This window comes from Astyanax mexicanus, chromosome 2 (assembly GCF_023375975.1).
Source record: "Astyanax mexicanus isolate ESR-SI-001 chromosome 2, AstMex3_surface, whole genome shotgun sequence".
Lineage (NCBI taxonomy): Eukaryota > Metazoa > Chordata > Actinopteri > Characiformes > Acestrorhamphidae > Astyanax > Astyanax mexicanus.
Window position 1 is genome coordinate 16225887 of NC_064409.1, and position 25236 is coordinate 16251122.

Genomic DNA, 25236 nt, shown 5'->3' on the forward strand with positions numbered 1-25236 from the left:
ATAACCTTTTGTACAACTAAAGAAGTACTTTGGCGGACAATCAAATGTTCACAGTTTTGGACCCTGAAACCCAGTGTATTCAAGCCAAGACTTCTTAATGCATTTTTAGGTTTGAAGTAAAGCTTGCAGGGGAGCAAAATTACATTATGTACAAAAAAGTACAAGTTACGAACATAAAAGTTAGTCTGGCACGGTGGCATGTTGGATTACGGTAGTTAAATTTCTTGGTCAGAGTATCTGCAAAGCTTCTGACAGGTCTTGTCAGATGTTCCTGGTATGGAGTGGTCAGTACCTTCCCAAAATGATCCAAGAAATGACAACCAACTGGTGAACCAGCATTAAGGTCATGGGCACTTAAGGTTCAGTGGTGTGATCAATGGAAGCCCTTCATTACAATCTAAAGAAAGTAAGGGATCTGTTGCCAATTCCTTGATGCCATATACTATAAAATATCTTCAGAGGTATTAAACAGGTCCATGCCTCAAAAGGTCAGACCTTTTTTGAGAGGAAAACTCTCAATCTGAGGTATTTCAATAATAGCCAAATAGCGGTGCCAATATGACTGGTATACGTTTCCAGTATGCCATGGTCAGTGCCTATTAAAAGTTCTCCAAGGAAGGGCAAGCAACCAGTGAACCAGTAACAGGGTTGTGTGGACACCCAAGACTCAGTGATGCCTTGAGCCCCACCCCACCCCACAGTGGAAGCCCCTCCCCACAATGTCTTAAAGGACTTAAAGGTCTGCTGTGAACTTCTGGATGCCAGACACCACAGAATACCTTCTAAGGTCTTGCAAAGTCTGTGGCTCAGATCAGCTTGGGTCGGAACTGCTTTAAAGCACCTTTTCTGGGGGATTTATACTTTGGAGCACTTTGGAACACTTTTGGTAAGTACTGGTAATTACTGACCACTTTATACCTAAAACAAGACCTTGTCTTTCTCAGCTTTTAGGAATACTCTGATTCTCTGATAATGTGGCCCTCGACAAGGTTTCTGAGAAAGTTTTATGACTTCCCGTTTTCCTGCTTACAACACACCTTTTGACAGGCGCTGTTCGAACAAATACTGTGGAAAGGTTGGATTTCAGCAGAGCCACATGCTAGTTTGCTGATGGGTGTAGGTTTGGAGTTGCTTTCTTTTGTTTGATAGGTGTCACCACACAGCAAGGCTCCAGAGAGGCATAGAGTCTCTAGAGTTGTAGAACCTCTTCATCCGAGGCTCACCCCAGATCTTTAACCCAGAATCGGATTACAATGTTCAAGGTGTACTAGGGCTGATGAAGGAGAACTTTGGATTCATTCTGCTTTATTCTGCTGCTGTTCTACTTTAAAACTTTTGGTTAGTACTGGCCACTGCATACCAGGAACCCCACTGAAGACTTTCTGTTGTAGACCTGATGAAGATGCTTAGATACAGTTTAGCCTTTAGATCCTTACACTTGCCTATTTTCCTCAAGAACATCAAGAACTGACTGTTCCCTGTCTGCCAGATGCTTAATGTTCTTTACCCTACCTATAAGGTAAGGTCTCAGGTACATCTAAAAGCAGTAGTAGTTCTTGGTTATCTGGAAGATCACCACAAGTTACATAGTGTTCGTAGCCAAAGCTGAATTTTGCAGCACTTCGCTTTCAGGCGTAAAACGATCAAGAATCAAGTACTGAACTGAAGTGAAGCTAAAGTAAGAGGGAACTAACTGGAGATCTGTGCTGTGCTGCGTCTGCTGCAGGAGCCAGCAGGCTTCCTTTTTGTTGATAGCGCTAGAGAGGGAGGAAAAGAGAAAGAAAGGGCAGAACAGAGGGTTGGAGAGGTGCCTTGCAGTTGATTAAGACTGAGAATCCAATTGGAGCGTGCACTGTGTGGTCGATCTTATCGCGCCGCTCTTTCTCCCTTCAAGGCTCAGCGAGCCACGAGGCCCACTTTTTCATGTGCCGCCGCTTCTGTCATTTCTTCTGCGGCTATGCGTTTGCAGTCGCCTGCGCTACGTTTAATTAAACGCTGAATGCTGAGTACGGGCTGGAAACTCTTCCGCACGGTGCTTTTGTGCTGCCAAGATGAATCCACTCGTTCTTTTGAAGTCTTACCTGAACTTCATTGTTTTAGACCAGCCGGGCTGGGCGATTTAGTCTCTGGTGACAGGGGTGTGCAGTAGCAAGACTCCTTTCAGCTGCACTATTGATTGTGCGGGAGCCTTTGTTTCTGAGCGGAATATTGAAATAGGTATTAAATAGTGAATTTTGGAGGCCTGAGGCGATTTGGAGTATTTTATTTAAGAGTTATGAAGTATTTAAACAGGTGAAGCACTGGAGAGCTATACAGATGTTTAATAGAGGGGTTGAGTTATTGAATAAGATTGAACCAAATGTTTTGGTCATCGGCACTACTGATGCCTGATTTGTTTTTTCACCTGCTAATGGCTAATATTTTTATTCTGTTATTAATAGTGTAAAAGAGTGAAGGATTGCTGTAATAATGTTTTAGATTATTGTACTAATTCTCAAAACTCGATTAGCAATTTTTATAAATAGTTTACATGCAGAAATTGGGATTGGTGACCGACTACAGTATATAGTTTATTATATGCTATAGATTTTATGCATATTATTAAGTATCTTCATACTTTGGTTTATAGTTTTCTTAAAATTTTGTAAAATATATGTTCTTCACGTGACCATTTGGTAGCTGCTGGTTTTGGTGTACCACCCAACAGACTAGTCCCATTATGATGAATGAAGGGACCACCATGCCCCAGAATGTTTAGTTTTCCTAAAATTTGATTTATTAAAGTGCAACATATATTTTTATAGCTTAGAGTATCACAATATATTGCAATATCTTGTAACATAACCACTGTATCAGAATTTTTTTCCATGGAATTTGTGAAATGCAAATTGCAATGTATTGTCTTGCTGTCGGTATTGCGATGTATCACAATGAAACAATATATGGTATCATAAGCCCTGTATGGTGGTACAATATGTATCGCCAGGTTCTTGCCAACACACACAGCCCTCTTTGTTAATTTAATAGTTTCTGGTGGTTTTGGCGCACCACCCGCTGGCCCAGTCCCATTAAGGTGAAAGGAGGGACCACCATACTGCCCCAGGCTCGTGAAACAGAAGCAGGGGGTCTTCTTTTGTCCCCACTAACCTCTGGGATTATAGAGGAAGTATTTAAATATATATGAAAAGCCTTTTTATACGACTGTTTTATCGGAACTGTCCCTTATAATACTTCAGCGCTGAGCGGTGTTTAATTCTAAAGCCAGGGCTCTCTCTCTCTCTCTCTCTCTCTCTCGAAAGCGGCCTGTTTTTGCCGAGAACACCTATTTTTATCCTCCTATGTCTCTGCCAATAAAGCGGATCTTAAAAGGACAAAAAATCAAAACAAGAGTGATGCCGAAAAAGCCTAAGTAGATTGACTACCGCTTCAGCCGTGCCGAAAGTGCCTAATGCTCAGAAGTAATTCGAAACTGCCTGCTGATCTAGTTGTTTACTCATGACAGATGACCGCCGGAGCTCAGGATTAAGAGCTAGTTGGGGATTTACTGGCTATCTGTAGAGCTTTTGTTAATGAATGAGGGCTCCGGAGGTGGCAGAAGAAAGTTGCGACCCCCGTGCTCTTTTGTTTTTGGGGCTTTTTGCTTTTTCTTTTTTTTTTTGTTTCTCGGCACCCTGTTGCACAATGGCTTGGCTCTTTGGCTCTTGGAGGAAGAATGCCCCTCTGTGTGGACTTCCAGTACTTCTGCAGAGTCCTGCTGGGATGCTGGTGCTCCGGAGGCCGCTTGCTGTTGGACGACGGGGCGGAGCTGGCTGCTGTGTGGCCGCCGCCACTGCCGCTCTTTGTGGGTGCATCTGCTCGGGCCTATTGTTAGAAGGAGGCCATCTGCTGGCCTCTCTCCACCACAAAACACACACAGACCCCCACAAAGCCCCTAAAGCCCCCACTTCTCTCTTTCCTCCCTCTCTCTCTCTCTCTCTCTCTCTCTTTTTCTTTCTGTCTCCTATAGTCTCTCTCTCTCTTGCATCCCAAAGCCTAGTGCATGCACAGGCAAACCCCCCTTCAACTCCCCTCCCCCCTTTCTATCTCTTCCATCAGAGTGTGCCAGCTGTCCCCTTTCCCTCTCACCTCCCCACTTCCCCTCCCTTTCTCTCTCTCTCTCTCTCTCTCTCTCTCTCTCATTCTCTTTCCCCCTCTCTCCCTTCATACCCCCCACCCCCACGCCCCATGCCTGCAAGGCCCTACTCCCACAGGAGCCATAACACAGGGATACATAGTGGATAGTGGCAGACGATCCGTGCAGTACAACACAGCAATAAAAGGCTCTGCCAGAACTCTAACAACTACGGAAAAGTCATCTCTTTCATATTCTCTCTCAGAGCGTTGGCTTATGGATACATCAGGATAGCAAGGTACAGTACGCTGCAAAGTCACGTCCCTAGTCACGTGTTCGCTTTTATGATATTGTAATGACTTAAACTCTTGAGCGCTCCTCGTGTTATGCAGGGCTTTACATTTCATGTCCTACTCGATGCGTTGAAAATGACAGTTGAAGTGACTATTGATCATGGTGCCCTGAGGGTGTTGTAAAATTAACTGCATAATCAGCCGCCGAGCATCTAATGGATTCGTGTTGTTATATAGGGATGCAAAATATGGACAAAACACTTGCAGTGGGATTGTGCTAGTGTGTTTTGTGATGAAGATGTGCCTTCTGTTGGTTGCACTTTAATATAGGGCAGTATTTCTAAGGTTTACGCAAGAACTATAAGATGGAAGATATAAGACTTTGAGAACAGCTGACAAGATCAATATTAGGTAACACTTTACTGACACTTAAAGAAAGACATAAGACTCAGGACAACTGATATAAACCTATGAAGAGGTTTTACTGTAGGACAACATTCATAAGACTGCACAAACCTACATAAACAAGTCAGGACAACAGACATAAACTTATGAAGATATGTTTGGCAACACTTGACTGTATGGCTATGCTGCACCTACGTAAGCCTTTCTGGACTGTTGACATCAGGATTTGTAACATTTGTTCACCTTGACCTGAGGCAGATACACTACATCTACATCAGTCTTTCAGTAACTGACATGAAACCTATAAAATGACTTTTCTCTCTAGACTGGCATACATAATGTTTTATTACACCTTTGTAAGGCTTTAAGGACAACTGACAAACATGTGAAGAGACATGGTAATATTTTACTAAATAGCAGCATTCATATTATATATTCTATCGAAGGTTTGGTAACACTTACTAACTACTCTAGAGTAGCATACATTGGGCCGCATAAGGACACCTTCATAAGACTTAAAGAACAACTGGCCTAAACTTTTGAAAATACTTCGGTAACACCAGGGCCAGCACTAGCCATTTGGGTGCTGTAAGCACAAATACGCAAAATTAAAAGTTGTTATTTGAAACATTGTCCAACCTGCAAGCAACGTATGTGCATCTCATCTGGCTGTCTCTTCTTTTTTCTCTTTTCCTTACTTAAAACTTAACTTTTGATCTCTTAACAAGGCCACGTCCAAACACAGGTTTCTGGCAAACTTGAGATTGAGGCAAAAGCTAACATACCACTCACTAGAAGTTGGGGGAGGGAGGCACCATAGGGAGACTTAGGGGAGGGCTGCATAAGAAATTAATCTTTTTCTCAAGCAAATATGTTACTTTTTATTGTTTATATATGTAACCCACCGCAAAACTTCCCACAGCCCCCAAGTATATTTTACTTTAAGTTTAAAACCAAATACAGGAGAACCATCAACTATGTCATTTTCTATTCCTGTCTACGTGAAAGCTAGTGCTAGGTACTAGATTTACAGTGGCTACTTTAGGTGTAGATTTTTTTCATATACAGCTCTGGAAAAAAATTAAGAGGCCACTTTAGCTTCTGAATAAGATTCTCTGATTTTGTATATATTGGTCTAGGTTTCAGTAAAACCAACATCTCTGTTTTATTCTATAAACTACAGAAAACATTTATCCCAAATTACAAATAAAAATACTGTCATTTAGAGCATTCATTTGCAGAAAAGGAGACATGGCTGAAACAACAAAAAGAAGCAGTCTCAGACCTCAAATAATGCAAAAAAAAACAAGGTCCTATTCATAATATTTTCAGAAATCAATCAATATTCGATATTTGGTGGAATAACCGTGGTTTTTAATCACAGTTTTCATGCACCTTGGCATGTTCTCCTCCACCAGTCTTACACACTGCGTTTGGATAACTTTATGCCACTCTTGGTGCTAACATTTAAGTAGTTCATCTTGGTTTAATGGCTTGTGATCATCCATCTGGTATGAGTTTAGCGCCGGCACTGGGTAACACTTTAGAGTAGGGCTACATTGTGCCTAAAAACATGTCAGGACAACAATATTTGACTTCATTTTTTGTTACCACTTCCTTTACTGTACAGCTGCATTCATTATGCTACAAAATTCTTCCAGAACAACTGACATTAACCTACAAGAAGAAGTTAAACTGTCTTCCTTCTTTTTTTTCAATGTTGGACAGGCAGTCAGCTACTGTAATACTCAACAGATGTCCTTCATCTAGGCTAATCAAATGAGTTAATAGCTGTTTGCCTGAACCGCTCTTAGGATGTGTTCCAGTGCTTCAGGCCCAAAAAGATCTGCCCAGAAAGCTTAAGGACTTGCATCATTCAGGCTGAGGGCCTTAATGCCCTTAGGAAGAGCACTGCTCTGCAAGGTTGCCAAACTTATAAAAGATGGAGGATGCATTTTGAGTATTTACCACATTTAGCATAGAACAAGAATAATAAGAAACAGTTCCAGTAGCCCCAAGTACAGTTAGTCAGAAAAAAGGTCTGTAAACGGGTTATGGTTATACACATGACATCCCAAATTCAAAGTCATTGGACAACAATGGATGCCCCTAGTCATCAATTGCAAGTCTTCAGCATGCATGTTTCCAGAAAATTCTACATCATTTTATTTCTGCTGCTTGTGGTTGACAGCAGGAAAATTGAATTGAAGAAGGAATTTTACACTGACATCTGTGATATGCTACTATTGCCTTTGGCAGTGGCAGAATTGGCCATTGCAGCTCCATTGTATGCGTGGTTTGGTGCTCTCCATCTGAAATGATGCTCCAAGTACAGTTAGTGAGAAAAAGTTCCATAACCTTTCAGACTGTTAAACAGATATGTTTATACACTGACATATACACCAAATGTCATTTGACAATAAAAGATGCCCCTAGTTGTCAATTGCAAGTTTTCAGCATCTATGTTTCTAGAAAAATATACATAATTGAACCCTTGTGTGGTGTTCGGGTCTGTGGGACCCGTTTTCATTTTTCATCAAATGATACTAAAAAAATATTTTTTGTAACTCAAACTTATTGGCATTGGCTTATTTTCTGTAAAAAACATATATCAAAACACATTTTTGATAAACACACACTGTACACCCCCCCTCCCCCACACATAATTATATTACATACAGTATGTTTGGCCAAGGGCTAATAAATATTGCTTAATTTGTAAATTTGGAACTAAACAAATTTTCTACCCATATCTTGAGTTTAATTCATTTTCTTTTACATTTTATTAAAAAACTAATTTAAAAAAAGTGGCACTTTTTGAAAGAAATGTAACATAAGAAAGGTAAAGGGCAAATATTAACCATGTAAGCTGTTTATATTGCTTGCAATTTAGGTGAAGCAAGCATGTGTAAAGCATTTTAATGTAAAATTGCTTAATTTTGCTGAATTAAATACAAGTAACAAAGTAAACGAGTAACAAAAATATGAACACCACACAAGGGTTAAATTCAGTAGCTTTGGTTGACAGCAAAAGTTGGGAAAATTGAATTCAAGAAGGAATTTTACGCTGACCTCTGTGATACGCTGCCATTGCCCTTGGCAATCTGAAACAGTGCCCAGTTCTCCCAAGTACTGTTAGAGAGAAAAAGTACCATAAGCCCTTTATACCTGGCTGAGAAATCCAGACATAACACAGATTTCTCTAAGTACTCAGAACCATTCAGACCTGGAGTGGAGAAGCAATCTAAAGAGGGCAAAAATATACATTCAACTTTTGTGAAGCAGTAATGATGGGCATTAACCCGACAATAATTAACATTACATACAACAGCCAGAGCTCAGCATCTCGAGCCTCCGCCATTCCTCATCTCCTTATTACCTCCCATTAGGAGCCAACAGTTAGGATGATCAGTGTCTGTCGCCACCACTCCATAACTCCTCTCGCGCCATTCACTTCATATAGAGAGTTTGACCTTTCCACAATCGCTGATTGTTGCCATGGTGAGTCAATAGTCTCCAGCAGTCTGTAGTCTCCGCGGGCCGGGCCGGGGCTAGGAAGAAGGTGAGCAAATAAATGTCCTCATTATGTCAGGGGGCTTCGAGATTCCATATCGCTCCCTTCAGAGTCAACTCTCCTCACTCTCCTATTCCAGGCCAGTTTTAAAGACCCTGGCACGGTGCGGTGAAAGCAAGAACGCCATTCCCTGTTATTTCGTGGCCTGCGCTGATAATGGAGGCGGCTATTTATTTCTGCGGCGGTGATAATAGGCTTCTGCGGCCTGGATAAAGGGGAAAAAAACTATTATTTGAGAGGCTTTGCTTACTCCAAATAACGCTCCATTAGAAAATAACTCGATCGCACATCACAAGAATCATAATGGCCTAATTTGCCTGGTTCTCTACGTAGCATAAATACACTCTATGGGACGTGTAGAAGAACAGGACGATGCTGGCTTTTCACAGCCCCTGGGAGGCAGCACCGAAGAGCGCTTGGCAATGAAAACTGATTTTCTCTCTCTGTCTTTTTTTTTCACACAGAAATCTAAAGTGAGCTTCCATCCAGGCTCTGCTGCATGTTTGTCTGACAGCTACATTTAATGTCTCGGCAGTAAGAAGAAGGAAAGGGAAAGAGAGAGAGGGAGTGAGAGAGAAAGAGTGTGTAGTGTTTAAGGAGCTGTGTGTTCAGGGAAAGATGGCCTGTGTGAGCTTTGGCGGTACAACTAAGCCAGAGCTTTAAGTCGATATTGGCAATCATGCTCTGTCAAAGTACTGCAGAAGAACAGTGTTTCCCTGCTGAATTTCTCAATCATTAACACGACAGAGCTCACGCTGCTGAGGTGTTTAGGGATATGCTTATATGGAATCTATTTGGTGATGACAATTCCCGATAATTAACACCTTGTTGTGGCCAATATAGATGGCAATCTACACTGTTTTGTGCTTTTTTAGCACTAAATACCATATTTGAGATAGTGTTGCCTGGCTTTTTTGATATAAAAATCGTTAATGTGCCATAGAATGCATTCATTGTCACTGTTTTTGTTGTTAATTTATATATAAAAGTTGTGCCTGTGTCCTTTTGTGTGGTGAAAAATGCTCAGATGCAGATTTGCAAGCCACTTTACAACCCTTATTTTGCTTTTATGTTTTCCATTGTATGATGGTACTGAGTAAAGAAATGCTTAATGCTTAGAAGCTTCATTTGCTATTTTTTTTGGTTGGTTGATGGCACCATGACTGATCATCGTAGCCATGTAGCCTAGCGTAGCCTAGCAGAATTTAACCAGTCTAGAATCTTGCTTAGCATTCTACCAAAAAACAGAAATTGCTCTGTTGTCTTATTGTTACTTAGGTGTCATTTCAGTGTCCTTTCTATGTTCTCTTGGAACTATGTATGGTCAGCTAAATGGGTTAGCTTTTAGCCTAGCATCCACCTGATTCCTTTAATGGCTTTCCAGCTTAAATTTCACCTAAATCAAGGTTTTGCAATGACTTATGCCATACCTTCCATGGATGAAAAATTTAACTTTTTAGAGTGTTAAACAGGTGTGTTTATGCTGTACACTGACATCCCAAATGTCTTTGGACAACAATGGATGCCCCAAGTTGACAATTGCAAATATTCAGCATTCACATTTACAGAAAAATATTCCTCATTTTATTTCTGCTGCTTCGGTTGACAGCAAAAGTTGTGAAAATGGAATTCATGATGTAATTTTATGCTGACCCCTGTGGTACGCTGCCATTGCCCCTGGCAGTGGCACAATCGCCCATTGTGGCTCCATTGTAAAACATGGAATGCGTGGTTTGCTGCTCTCCATCTGCTGACACAATGTAAATGCAGTATTAGGCTTTGGTGTTATCCACTGTGCTATCACTTTCGATGACCTCGAGAAAGAACATGTAACTGCATGTGTGTGTGTGTGTGTGTGTGTGTGTTATAATACTGATAACACCTGCATTCTCCAGATTTACTGCGAATTATGCACCAGCCTTCGATATATACCGTGCACCCGGCTTGTGTTGTTTGCTGTTGTTTACTAATGAGCTCGTGGAGGAAGAAGCAGAAGTGAAACGTTATGCAGGAGAGAAAGCAGTCTGAAACGCATCAGGTTGAGCTGCTGAATGTTTGATGGCGAGGAGCCGGCGCTGAGGGCCCTTAAGGCCTTGTTTGCATGCATAAGCATGGGGCTCGGGGCCCCAGCCTCAGCCAGATGTAATTTCCAATGCCGCGGAGGGCACTGACCCCTCAGACGGGTCTTGCCGGAGCTAAATGTGGCCCTGATTACGTTTTCATAGGCACGAACCTCCTGTTATGCAGGCGGGTGCCTTCTCCTCATATCCACAGGCCCTGAGGGAGCAGCCCGGTTCATTTGGAGCCCTCCACTCTGCGGCGAGGATAAAGTAAAGAATTTGTCGGAAGATTGCTGATGTACAATATACAGCTCACTCGGGTTCTACCGTGTCCCAAGGCCTTTCACACTGGCGTAATTTCTTTCTTTTTTTTCCAACCTAGGACTTGCTAATATGAGTAGAAATGTGTGCATTAGATATTTACTTTAAATGCCCATTGTTTTTCTATCTCAGCATCACAGCAATGCTATGTAGTACCGACAGAGGAATACTTCTCATCCTCTTCCTGGGCTGACAGCTCAACATATGCTCAGGCGTTGGACTGTAATGGAATCTACCCCCAGCAGGCCTTCCTGTGTAGGTAGTGGGGTGCAGTTAGTAGGGAGCTTGGAGTGATGAAACGATGAGCAAGACAGGAGAGCCTCATCCACTCATCAGCTGCAACTGCCTCCATCTTTTTTTTCTCACCGTATTCTCAGGTTGGCATGTACGGTAAGCTTTACATGATTTACAGATGACTTCTAAATATTTCTGCATGCTGTGAGTCATCGTTAAGTCAGTAAAATATAAATGATCCACTGCCGGCAGAAAGAACGACGAGCTGCAGTTGCCGGGATACTGAGGACTATTGACCAGGGTTTAGGTTTTCTCCAATCTGAACAATCACTACCTGAGCTGAGGACATCCGGCAGCAGTTTCTCTGCATTGTGCTGCTTTGTGCTAGCCACCAGACAGTACTTTAGCAGTAGTGGTTTTGGACTCAGTGGAGCCGAATTTGGCAGTTCAGTGCTCTACACAAAATCTGATAAAATCTGATGGTCCAGAAAGTTAAGTTTGTTCAGCATTCTCCCAGGAGATCAGTTGCAAAACAACAGTAGATTCATGATTCATTTAGATCATGGAATTCAGCTCACACTGGTGGTATAAGGACAGTAAGAACACATCCAGAACAATGGGCAGGCACCTCAGTGCCTGGGGAGTAATCGGACATTACATGACTTGCTCAAGGGCAACTCAGTCGATGCTGTTGTTTATGGGCATTAAGCCAAAAACCTTCTGGTTCCAAGTCTGCTTCGCTAAAATTCATGCCATAGATTGATCCAAGGAGTTTGTAGTCAGGATATAATGGTACCAAACCATGATTGTATATATTGTCCTGGTTCAGTGTTCCCTGGAAATGGAAGTATTGGTTGTCTATATATCAATATCTGCTGATTTTCAACTCATAGTTGCAATTGATGATCGCTTCATATATCTAGCCAATTCCGAGAGCTGGCCAGATCATATGATCCATTTTTCTATAGTTTTTCCTATATATACAGTCCATACAGAACTGATACATGGCTACAAAAACTCAATGTTGAAATCCCATCCATGTCTATAGTCTCTCTGGCAGGTTTATCATAGGTTTAACTCAAACTCAAACATTTGTAAAAAAAAAAAAAAAAAAAGTGAAACTGACATGTCTCATGGAGAAAGCAGGGTAATGACTTTTAACACTAAATGGATTCCCCCCTCTAGAGTTTATTGCTCAGCTCAGTAGATTAAGCATTAATTAACAGAGCTAGAAAATAATGCCAACAACACTGAGCCTTCCTGCTTCTTAGAATTTGATAGAGTTTTAAGTGTGGTTGATTCCACAAAATTAAGTAAATGAATATCGTCTTTGGATGCAATGTACTTAACATTACTCAAGCCAAGCCGTACACAAATAATGCATTAATAATAAGTGTGCCTTGCTGATATTGGTCCTAAAATCACTGATCGATCCATTTCTAGTGCAAACAATCGTATTTAGGATAAAGATTAACGATTGAGTTAGAACCACCAGTTTTCACCAGGAAACTCTAAGTTGTAAAACGTTAGGTTATGATTGGATTTGTGTGGAATTATGGAACAGTGGATTTAGGATTATCTCTATGCTATGCTGTGTTGTCTATCTTTTTTTTTCACTATTTTTTTATTTTGAGTACAAAAATGCCCAACACATTTTCATAACACGCTAGAAGGGGGCCCTACATACTCTTTCTATTTTCTCCTGTCAACTTCTGGTTATTTTTATCAAATGAAGTCTCACGAGTCTCCACCAGCTCTTTAAACAGCCTAAATCATATGCCTTATTTCTTATTGAGAGCAGCAGAAGCGAGCATGTCATGGGACTGGCAGCACCTGGCGCACTCTGCTGCTTCCTGCTTCTGTGGCATCGTATGGAATCTCCGCTGCTTGAAGATGATGGGAGATGACAGGAAGCAGGCGGGGTCTCTCGTAATGAAGCTCCGGCTAGGCAGGAGGGGTGGCCTCGTGGTGGCTTCGCTCCACCAACACTGGCCTGCTAGTACATAAGTGCTGTCATACACAAAAGAAGCATTAAGTGCTTGGAAAATCGGTTGGATGCACTTTTTTCCTGCGGTTTATGGCCATAAAAAAAAGTAATTTGTGTATTATTTTGTAATACATCATCTACAGTATCTGCATGGCATCCAATTGAGCCCTAGGTCAATTATTTAGCTATTAATTCTAAACCAGCAACCTCTGGAAATTGTGAAGTTCCAAAAGGTTTTATGGTAGGACTGTTGAAACTGGTAATAATAATGACTAAAGTACTGTAGTTTACTGTAGAGTAAAGAACTGAAATGTGTTATATATAGAATATATAGTGTTAAGCACTAAGCACAAACAAATCTAAAGTTTAAAAAAATATGTATGATTTATAGATTATAGATTTAGCCATTTGGGATGTAGCACCTGTGTACATACACCACAGTTGCAATTACTTTAACAGTCATTAGTGGTGTCGTTTGCTAAAATTCAGTGTTTAAAGATTTAATGGACCGTTGAAATTAGAATTTAGCGCCATAGACATGTGTTATCTATATTTCAAATGCATTTGCCGTGTTTTTCCTCCTCGGTGCCCACGCTTGGTTGATGGGAGCCCCTCCGCTTCAAGCCAGCTTGACAGATATGAGACGTGACTATTTGACTTTAATAAAGCAGAGGGGAGTATCTCACTCTGAGAAGCGACAGGGAATTGGAAGCATGAGATTCGATCATTCTAGCTCGAGAGAGGCCGTGCCGAGAACAGCGGGCAATGTCAATGTGTCACAACAGGCTAGATTACATTTCTATTCTACTTTCCTCATCACCGAATCAGTCAGTCGCGCACATTTGTCCTTTGCATTGTGAAGAGTAGAAAAATGAATGCTTAACTGAGAAGCGTTAACCGCGCTAATGGTGGGTTCAGTGAGTGATATAGGAGCCAGCTGAAGTGAAGTAAAGAGCTTGCTTTATTGCTATATAATGATATTATTATTATTAATACATACTGTGACTTGGCAGATGACATTGGATAGCATTATGTAAATTCACCATAAAGTGTTGGCTTGGGAACACCCCCAACCGTACAGGTTGTGAAGGGACAATCGTTCCATTTCCATTCAAAGTTGTGTGGGCATTTAACATTCCTCGATCCAGTGTTACATGTGTATCACTACTATCAGTCACTTTCTGTGTTAGAATTTTGGAGATTTACTATACTATAAGTCATCTAAGTGATAAAGATTTAAGATCATGTATACATTTAAAGTAATTACCTACTCGCCAATTCCTGTCCAAAGTTCAGTTCTGTCCCAGTCAATGTAATTTTCTCCATTTTGGAAAAGCACTTCCAGTATTAGTTATTTGTGTTAAAGTGTTCAGCAGCACATTCTTGTCCTGAAGTTTGGGGCAGGACAGCATGTTTTTTGTCTGAAGCGATACAGGGTGCTGCTGACCAACATTCTCATTTTCTCATTCTAATATTATATACATGTCTGTCTCATATATATGTTTTTTTATGTTATATATGTCACAGGCCTAATATATGTGCATTGAGTATGCATTGCTGCAATAATGTGTATTTTTACGTTCTACATATTTCACAGTTTTAAATTAATAAGGAAGGAAGAGAAAATAAACTAATGCTTCTTTAAATGCTTTACTGAGAAAATAAATAGGGTGGGAAAAGTTCCAACTGCCTCAGGAAATGAAATTCTGCCTATTCGCATAATTCAATTACATGTTGAACGTTTAGTAACATCTATAATGTTCATATGTGGATGTTTCTCATTCCAAAAGAAAATTGACTCATCTTGCCTTGAAACATGTTGAACTTTTCCATGGAAATTAATGAGACATGAAGCAAGCCATCTGATTTAATAATGCGGAGTCCCTGCTGTTTTCATAAAATGACTAAAAAGATCTCAGAGCTGTGACATTCATCCTTAAACACAAAGGTTATCCATGAATCTATTACAGGGTTACTCAGATCTGTGGTTCTTGTTTCCTCACATCTGGCCAAATGTTTATCACTACGTGATTAAAGGAACATTCATTTTTATGCTAGACAGCAGCAAATCATTGATTTGTACGTTCGTATATTATTGAATTTTCACAGTGAATTTTAATGCCGTTCACAAAAACAGTTTAAATCCAAAGGTCTGAAAAGTTAACTTCCCAGATGTCAAAATGCCTTTCACGTAGGTGAGTGGTGGACTTAAGTGGTGCATTCCATTGTGTCCATAGTCAGATGAGGGAACATTAGACCCTGGGCATGTATGATTTGCATTTAAATGGATTTATTGTGTACAGATGGCGTGACGGGCAGCGGCCACACTATCAAATTGTTTTCTCTGAAAGGAAATTGTGAGTCGGGATTTAATTTTGCTCCTTCCATAGACGGCCACATCAAAAGCTTTAGTGGACAGTTTCGGCGCCTGCTATTTCTGAGCTTCGGTAATGATGACTACGTGTGATGTGTATCTAAACAAGGCCAGTGGAACTATATTACTAATAATCACCTCTTATTGGCACATAATGCTGAAGATGGGCTGCTGTTGTCTCCTCTTTTCAGGGCCATCTCTAGCTTTCTCTTCCTTTCTGTATGCTTTCTGAAAGGAGACTGATTGTTACCATGACAGCAGTAATAAAAATAAGAGGAAAATATGCTCACTGTGTGATTTTTGCACTTCCTCGAAGTGAAACGTCATCCCCATGTTCTCTCGAAAGCAGGCATTGGTTTTGAATGGTGTTTAATGGGTTTGATTAAAGATGCACAGTTACCCTTGTACAATGAGATGTCATCTCTTGAAACAGCTTTGATGATACAAGGTTGTTTGTCAGGTTTATTCTTATACTTTGCGTGCACCAGATGGGCTTGTTTGTTATGCCAGCAGTTTCAGCTGCACACCACTTGGGACACAAGCTCCTGGAAATATGGCATCTGTCAAATGCCAGATCAGAATATTGTACACTTGACTTGTTTCACATCAGTTTACAACCACTATGCTGAGTTGACCAAGTTGAGCAAAACTACTAAATTGAGAGACCAGATCAGAATATGATGCACTTTACTTGTTTTAAGTCAGTTCACAACCACCATGCTGGGTGGACCGAATTGAGCAAGACTACTTAGCTGAGAAGACACTGCTTTTTACTGTAAGGCTGCCCTTTTTGGTTGTTTTTAGGTCACAATGTGTCCATGTGTTGATTGATTTCCACCATAAGACACATTTGGCAGCTCCACAGCCTGCCTCTTATCAGCAGGACGCATGGAAGCCTGGCCCCTTGCCCAGAGTTTGGCAGGGCGATCGTGGTACCCACTCAGAGGGCTCTGCCAGAACACAAACAGCTCAGTGCACCCCTGGATTATCCCACTCCCCTATGGCAACACCTTAAGTCAAGGCCTCGGTTCAAAGCGCCTTAGGTAAGGATGGCTCCTGTTCCCTTCTGTGCCTCAGTGGGAGCACATGACTTGCGAGGACCAATTATGGCTCTCTCTTGGCACGTCTCAACCAGCCAGCCTGTGGTGCTTCACTGTTGAGGCCTTGCTGATAAAATACTTTTTTCTGTGGCAGGCATTGATGTGATGGGCACTGTGATTTATGTCCGCATATCTGCCATCTAAATAGAAGCAGCTGAGGAGTTATGATATGAAAATGGTAGAGTCTGATAAATCGAGGCTACTTAGGAAAATATGTCACTTTGAAGAACTTGTATGCAGGTGGTCTCCAGGGAGCAAAGAGGAAAGTTCCGCAGGATGGGTCATCCTGCAAACTCCTGTCCTCCTGTTTCTCTTCGGTGTCCTTCTGTCTCAGGCCTGAGCTCTAGTCAGATTTTCAAGTAGTAATGCCACGAAGGCTGAGACAAGCCAGAGGCACTCAGGCCTCCTCAGTTTTCCACAGCATGGGCTGCACTGATGGGAACTTTTCCCAAGTTTAATTGACCTGCTCCGTCAACCGGCCCACGTCACTGATCCGATGGAGAGATTACAATCCCCTAATGCTTCTTCGCTTCTGTCTGTTTCCCAGAACCCCCCTTGCGGCTCCTCTCCAACCCATCACTCCAATCTCATGCCGTGAACACTGCCTCTGTCTTTCTGAGGTCGATGCCCACTTCGAGGGCAGCACTCAGCGCAGACCTTTGAGCTCGATGGCAAGCTGATGCCAATATTCAGGCTCTTTGATGCCTTCTGATAGGAGTCAGGAATTACATGAATGAATCATCAGGAACTCAAAGAGAAGCTAGTGCGAGTGCTTTTCGGAAGATCGGGCTGACATCAGAGAGCTCGTTTTCTTTTCCTTTCCGTCAACACAGCCTGTTAATCATTAGGTGGCACCCAGGGATGAAAAAGCAACAGAAGTGTGGCCGTTGATGAAAGGGAATCGGGATGCATGGCTGATTTGTTTTCTGCATTGAGAGATTGGGGGAGGTGGGGGAAGGAAACAGTTCATTACTGCGCCACTCTCAACTGCCGTCAACCAACTTTAATGCATGTTCCTGTTTAAGAGCTGTCTATCAGGCACCATCTTGGTCCCGTGGAAACCTGCTGCTGCACTTGGCAAAGGCAGAGTTGCGAGAGAAACAAGCAATCACCCTTCCTTTTCCTCTTTTCCCCCCACACTGCCTGTTCCTCACAGTCATCACCATAACAACACCTGCCTGCGGTGTGCATTTTGATTGGGTCGAGCTGCCACATTCCTGCTCAGCATGCTGGGAAATAGCCCTTTCATGTAGCAGGTTTGTCAAGCAGGGTTACACAGGCACTGAAATGGAAAAAAAAGTTTTGTGTGTGTGTGTGTGCTGCCCTTTGTGGACACACATTAAACGAACAGTTCAGCATCGTCCTACAAAAACATATTCCTAATGTCACCAGTACATGTATAAAATATATACTGTCAGTTGTTGGTTTACTGCCTTGAAACAATTTGAAAGGTCTGGGTAGAGGTGAAATCCCTATCCCCTATAAACTTTACCTTAGCGGTACCAATTTGTCCAGAGTACTAGCAATGAAAATAGAATAACAATGCTAACAATGCCAACAAGTCACTAATAGGTTTCCTTGAATACATTCAGATCCCTCTAATTTCCTCTGAAACTGACCCCGAAACCTTGGTTTTCTCGGTTAGAGTATGGTGTCGTTTGTTTGTCCGAAGGACACCAGCTTACTTATTTTGCACTTGCTTCACAAGGCGACATCTCTGTGGAGCAATTATAGCCTTGTGGCACTGTTGTTATCTCCCGGTGTTGCACTTCACACTTTGGGTGCATTAGCCAAGGCCTCTCTGCTTTAGAAACCATACAGAAGAGCTAATGGCATAACATGCACAATTAAATCTTCCCTTCGGAAGCATGTCTCTGATCCTGGGCAAGGTGGGTGGGGGGTGGCAGTGCTGTTTGGCAGCCAGCCTACAACTGTTGTGCGACAGGACAGGATGGGGAGTGTAAAAGGTAAACATTCAAACATGGCCTCCCTTTTTAAGCTCTGAGTTGACCTCTGAGTTAAGGGTAGAAGAGTCTCAAACACACCAAGTAACCTCACACAACAAGATATCAAAGCCAGATGCAAGCGCCCAAGGCGGTTTAATGTGGGGCATGCTTAGGATTACCTTTTTTAAGATTCTGTAAAGCAGTACCATTGTACGGTCATTGCTACGTGGCAAGAATATTAGAGTAGATGCCAAGAATAATACCTCTGGAAAAATCTGTTGCGTGGCGACTAAGTGAGCGGCACTCTTGCACTTCTATTGAATACAGCAGAGCAAGGCCTTATTTTACCCTTACAAACATCATTCTCTTTTCCCCATTTAAGCCATTTTGTCCCACCTCGGGGGAGCTGGTCCTTTAACCACTTTGTGTTTGAGCGAGGGTGTGGGCAAGAGAGTGTGTGTGTGTGTGTTAAGGAGGGGGGTTTGAAATGGGTGACCTTTCAGACAATCAGAGGTGCCCTGGGATAATCAAATGGCCGCACGTCAGGCCCACATTCAGCCTGGTGCTGAGGTAGCCTGCGGATTACATTGATCCCCTGAAACAATGGGGTCCACCACACACATTGTGAGGGCATTAATAAATAACGGCAAGCAAATGAGCTCTCCATTCACATTGGAATGCAACGGAGAGACAAAAGGCCGGATGTTCTATGCTTTTAGGGAGGACTCTTTAAGCATCCACACTGGGACACTTTACTAGTATCCTAATAGCCATGTTCTTTCTTTCGCCTCTTTGTTTTTTCTTTTTCTTTTTTGCCTGTGTGCTGAATCCAGGTTAATTCGGCACTCTGGTGGTGAGCAGCTCTTCCATCTGTCCATGAACAAGAGGGTTTGTAGGGCAGTAAAGCGAGGACCTTTCTGGAGAGCACTCTTTGAGTTGGCCTTCTTGCCAACCGTAGAGAATAATGCGCTGGGGTCTGTTAAGGTTTAGCAAAGAAGAGAGGCAAAGAAGAAAAGAGGGTGGCAAAAATATAATAAAAAAAATCCGGAAGAGAGGCAAGAGAAGGACGAGAGGAGTCGATTCTTTTATTGAAAGTGATGGGATTATAGGGCAAGACCTACTTCAGCACGCAGGCTTAGAGCAGGCTCACAAACTCAGTGGCAGAGAGTGCGAGCAAATCAAGCACACAGCTGGAGACTGTGTTATACAGAAGCATGAAAATGACTGCTTATGCCTGTCAAGAACATCGACCTCTCCGTATGAACGCTCTCCAAGAGCAGAGAGGGGTTTTAGATGGAGCAGATACTCTTGCCATGCGAGGACGGAACGGCAGCCAGAGAGCCTGAATCATGCCTTTTTCGCCGGGATCTGTACCAGCAAGTTGGAACACAGAAGCGTAATTAAAATTCTTTTTCTAGCCAGTCTCGGAAGATTTTCTTTTTTGGCTGATGACTGCGACCCAAAGGCTGGCGGCGCCCGTAAAATCCAATCGCTTGCTGCTGCTGCTGCCTCTTCTCCCAGATCTGCTGAGTTTTATTGTTGCGGCTGCTATTTTCATTACTTTTATCATCTTTCCCACGCATCCCCTTTTTTTGGGCACTGCACGAGAACAAGGAGCGAGCTAAAGAATGAGGGAGAGAAGGAGAGTAGGAAAGAATAAGGCAAGGAACAGGGAACAGAGTGAAGGAAATGGAAGGGAAGAGAAAGAGGGCACCCTGGTGTGCTTCTTCTACGTTTCCCTTTTTGTTCGACATGCTGATTAGAGCGGATTGTGGCACAAAGCGAGAATTTAGTTTCCACAGAGAATTTCATTTCTCTCTCTCTCTCTCTCTCTCTCTCTCTCTCTCTTTCTCTCTATGTCTCTCTGACCTGCGTTCTCTCTGACCTGTTCTAATGCCCCCATCACTTCCAACACCACCACCACTACCACCACCATCACTCGCGGCTGCCCCCCTCCCCTGCAGTCTTTCAGGCTACTTGCCCCCTCCCTTTCTCATTAAGACCAAGTCCTTCTGATCCTGTGATCCCGGGAATTCAGATCCGCAGTGCTCTAGAAGCCCTGCTTGCCCCCTTCAAGAGACCGAACAGAAGAGAGGGCTGATTAGGCATGCAGAGTGCAAGGCAGAGGCTTCTAAATGAATCTCAAGCATTCTGCTGTTTTCTCTCACTGAATGGGGCTGTCAGGGTGTGTATTTCTCTGCTGTTTGTGTATGTGTATGTGTGTGTGTTAGGCCCTCTATACTCCAGCCTAGGTAATTGTGAGTTCACCAAGCAAGCTGCGAAGGCATCGAGCGTAGCCGACTCTTCCTCAAACCTCCCTGCTGCACGGAGACGCTCTGCGGGAAAGAAAAAAAAAGGAGTCGAAAATGCAAGCTGAATCTAATCAATTTGGCCTATTTGTTTATTTATTTCTGCTCCGCTGCAATGCAAACACACTATTTTCCCAGCGCAGCCCTTGAGCGGGGCTGGATGCGATGGTGCGGTGCAGAGAGCGGCACATTGCAAAGCACATTGGATTTATCCTTAAACAGGAGATGCATTTAAAACATCTTTTTCTAAAACTTTCAGCGTACTGGATTGTTTATGTAGCGTGTAGCACATAAGACAAAATATCATCCACCTTATGTCTTCAAAAAGACTTCCTCGATATTAGCAGGTTCTCATTGCGTTTTGTTACTTAGCTGCTCTACATTAGAGAGCGAGCGAGTGAGTGTGCGAGCTGCAAGAGAGAAAAACAGCACTTGAAGGACAAGCTGAAAATGTTGCTTTACTTTAAGCCTCTTTTTTCCAGGGCTGGCAGTGCAAAAGAGACGGAGGGGTGGGTGGGTTATGGGGGTTAGCAGAGTGAGTGAGTGAGCGAAATGGTCTCTCATATTGCAATGGCTGAATATGAAAGCCCTCTCTTCCCCCTCCCCCAGTCCCCACAGTCCATAGAAAACGATAAAAGGCAAAGGGAGAAATAAGAAAGGGGCAGTGGAATGGAATATAAAATATTTAGAGTGCCTCCTCTTTCAGTGGTGGGAGTGTGAACTGTACTTATCTCTTGCTTTGGATTGTGTGTGTATGTGTGTGTGAGTGTAATGTTTTTCCTTTTTTTCCTTCGGAGAAGTGGGTGGAGTAAAAGATGGAGAGAGAGAAAAGGGAGAGGGAGTGAGAGACAGGGAGGAGGAGAGAGAGAGGGAGAGAAGGAGAGATGGAGAGGGACATGATAAGGACAGATCTGTAGCTTGTGAGACAAGCAGGCTTTTAGAAAAGCAATGGAGTACGGATGCAGTTCGGGGGGTGGGTTTGTTTTCAAGGACAAAGCAAAGGGCAGAACGTTCTGCTTTGTTTCCTGTTCTTCCCGCACTAGATACCAGAAACGAAGGAAGAGCGAATTACTAAATGTACCAAAACAAACTGGAAATAGTCCCTAATTTAAATTTATAGCTCCCCGAGTTCTCTTATTAGCTTCAGGAGCTGGAACACATTGCATGTTATTCCTGCTTGCTATACTTTTTTACCCAGCCACTTCAAAAGCACTCAGAATGCAATGTGCGATGTCTTTGCTGCGCTTTGCTGTTACTTGCGAAAATGCGAAGCGCCTCATTTGTTGAAATGAGTGGCAAGCTGGGAATATAGCATGATGTTGTCAATGGTGATAATTAGCATGTTTGTGCACAAAAACATAGAAGAATCTAAAGCAGAGCTCTTGCAACAAAGGTTTGCTAAAGCGATGCAAAGTATACAGTTTAATAAAACTTATATTTGGACAGTTTGCCTGTATTTATAGGTATTTAATTGATTCTAACATTGATACTATACATACAAGTATTAATCAGATACTTTTAGCACAACTATGAAGGTTAAACTAAAATGAGCTGTTTTTGAAAAAAAAAAAAACTCAGGAACTCTGGATGTGGTGTTTTGTGAAATGCATAAAGTAACTTAAAAACAAATCTCCAATATTCAAAAAGAGTATTTTGAGAGATAATTTAATATTTTTTATTGCATATTGGAAAAAATATTATCTTAATATTTTTTGGTTGTTCCTTATTATTTATTACAATACTTAAAAACCTGTATTTACTGTATTTATCCAGAAGCCAGTGACTTTGCATAATGTGATATTAATAATTCCCTTTGCGTAGATTGTAGATATAATCTGGTAGTTATAACATGGAAAATGAGAACAGAGTGAATTTTTCAAGTTGTGACATCCTGCGATGTGAATTTTGCACTTGCTCACATTGTGATAATAATGCTGAAACAATATATTGTGCGGCTCTAGAGTCACACGATTTGTTCTGCAGGGCTACCTTTCTTCATCTTTAGGACTGTAGAAACTTGCAGAAAGGAACAGAAGGAATGGACAAACTATCAGTTGATTTTTCGTAATCAGTGGCAAACTGGGAATATGCACAAAATTGTCAATAGTGATAATTAGCATGTCTATGCACAAAAAAGTTGCAAATTTAGATGCAGAGCTCTTACAACAGTGGTTTGTGAAAAGGCCTGCAGAGCTTGTTAGCTCTCTTGGGCATTAAAAACTAAAATACTAAAGAATCAAAACATTAAGTTAACCCTCAGGTCTGGTTCCCTCGGCTCTGGTGTCTTTTAAGTTCTCTGCAGATACAGGAACACACTTTTTTCCATTTTCTTTGCTAACCTTTTCTTTCTCTCTTTCTTTCTCTCTGTGACAGAAGCTGGCGGTAAGAAGTTGTCCTGTGGGGACGCCAGCCAAGCCCCTCTCTCTCATCAAGCCACCCAGCCAGAGCATAGCCATCTCGGTGGTGCCGGCCAAGGCTCCCGTTTCCATGGTGACCGCACACATTAACGGACAAAAGGCGGCGAGCTCTGAGGCGCTGCAGACGTCCCCCATCAACCTCCAAACGGCCAACCGAGCCACAGCGGCCGGCACGCAGCCCCTCAGCCGGAGACCCGGCGAGCTGTGTCACTCACAGGTACACAGATACACACACACACAACTCACAGAACACACACAACTTACAAATACACACAACTCACAAACTACACACACAACTCACAAATACACACACAACTCACAAAATAACCACAAAACTCACAAATACACACACACAACACACAAAATAACCACAAAACTCACAAATACACACACACACAACTCACAAACTATCCACACAACTCACAAATACACACACAACTCACAAACTACACACAAAACTCACAAATACCCACACACAACTCATAAACTACCCACACAACTCACAAATACACATACAACTTACATAATACCCACAAAACGTATAAACACAAACACTCAACTCACATAACACACATATCTCACAGATACACATACAACTCAAATAAATACACACAACTTACAAATACACACGCACATGACTCACAAATACACTCACAGAACACTCATAACCTACACATACACACGCATAAGTCACACAACACTCTCAAAACACATACAACCCACAAATACACACACACAACTCACACATACACACACACAACTCACAAATACACACACACAACTCACAAATACACACACACAACTCACAAAACACATACATAACTCACAAATACACACACAAACAACAAACAAAACACACACAGTTCATAAAATGCAAAACACACACTGACCTCATTCAACACAAAAAACTCACACAACTCACAACATGCACACACAACTCTCGAAACACACACAATTCACAGATACACACAACTCACAAAATACACAGCTCACACAAAACACACAACTTACACAAAACTTCCTACAAAACTCACAAATACACACACACAACTCACAAATACACACAAAACTCACAAATACACACACACCTCACAAATACAAACACACCTCACAAATACACACAAACAACTCAAACATACACACAAAATCCACAAAAACACACAAATCTTACAAATACACACAACACACAATACACACAAACAACAAACAAAACACTGTACTAGTAACTTATATATGGATATTTATGGCTATAAATAATATAATATACCATTTCTGGGACAGCTACTTTTGCCTGTAAGTGTCATAACAGATATGAAGTTACAGGCAGGAAACGCTTAAAAATAAATCTCTTTATATAAAAAAATAATTGAATGTTTAAGATGATAAAGATTTGTCTGATGATATCTCTCAGTTCCGTTACAGGGTGGTATGTATCACACATAAAATCACACTTTAAAATAAGATGATTCTTTCTAACAGAAGGTCATGTGATCAAAACAAAAGGTGACATTAGAAATGTAAGCTTCCATTCTTCTAGTCTTTAGTCTGGACTCCACTGTCTTTACACAAAATACATTCTAATAGATTATTTCATGTAGATTTGTTGTAAGCTTTTCCTTCTGTAGGACCTCCTTCCTTCTGGACTGTAGGAACCTGCAGGAAGGAAAGGAAAGGAAGTAGGAACTGTTGATTGATTTTTCAGAAACTCTAGGAGCCGGGTCGCCTTCAGTCTTTTAGAGCGCGAGTGTTTTATAAGCACAATTTAAAACTCTCCTCAACCTCAGCAACCTTAGAAAGAACTTACACTGAGCCTCAGCCTGAGCTTGAGCCCTACTGGGAAGCAGCTATTTCTAATCATGTGATGAAGCATTCATTATATCACATGAGCAGGTGTGCGTGCGATATAAGTGTGTGAGTGTGTATGTGTGTGTATGCGTGTGTATGTGAGGCCCCTTATTCATAAAATCACATTCCGTTTTAATGAGCTAAAGCTAGAGCCGGAGCCGGGGCTTCAGCTCACAGCGATTATAGGAGAACTGCACCGTTCCTGATTCACCAACCTGAAGATAACATGCTATCATTACAAAAGGAGGAGTGGTGGATGA

At 42.0% G+C, this 25236-nt stretch overlaps 1 protein-coding gene across 7 annotated transcripts in view; it reads left to right on the forward strand.

Annotated features, from left to right (window-relative positions):
- Positions 1-25236, forward strand: part of phf21b (PHD finger protein 21B) — a 127851-nt gene that overhangs the window by 63759 nt on the left and 38856 nt on the right. For 2 of the 7 annotated variants that reach the window (XM_015604952.3, XM_007245887.4), the window contains exon 2: positions 23088-23348. In XM_015604952.3, coding sequence (XP_015460438.1) covers positions 23088-23348 — 261 coding nt within the window. Of the gene's footprint in view, positions 1-701; positions 887-4249; positions 4410-23087; positions 23349-25236 lie in introns of those variants that run through there. The other 5 variants (XM_015604953.3, XM_015604954.3, XM_022671316.2 and 2 more) reach the window with 5 other exon arrangements.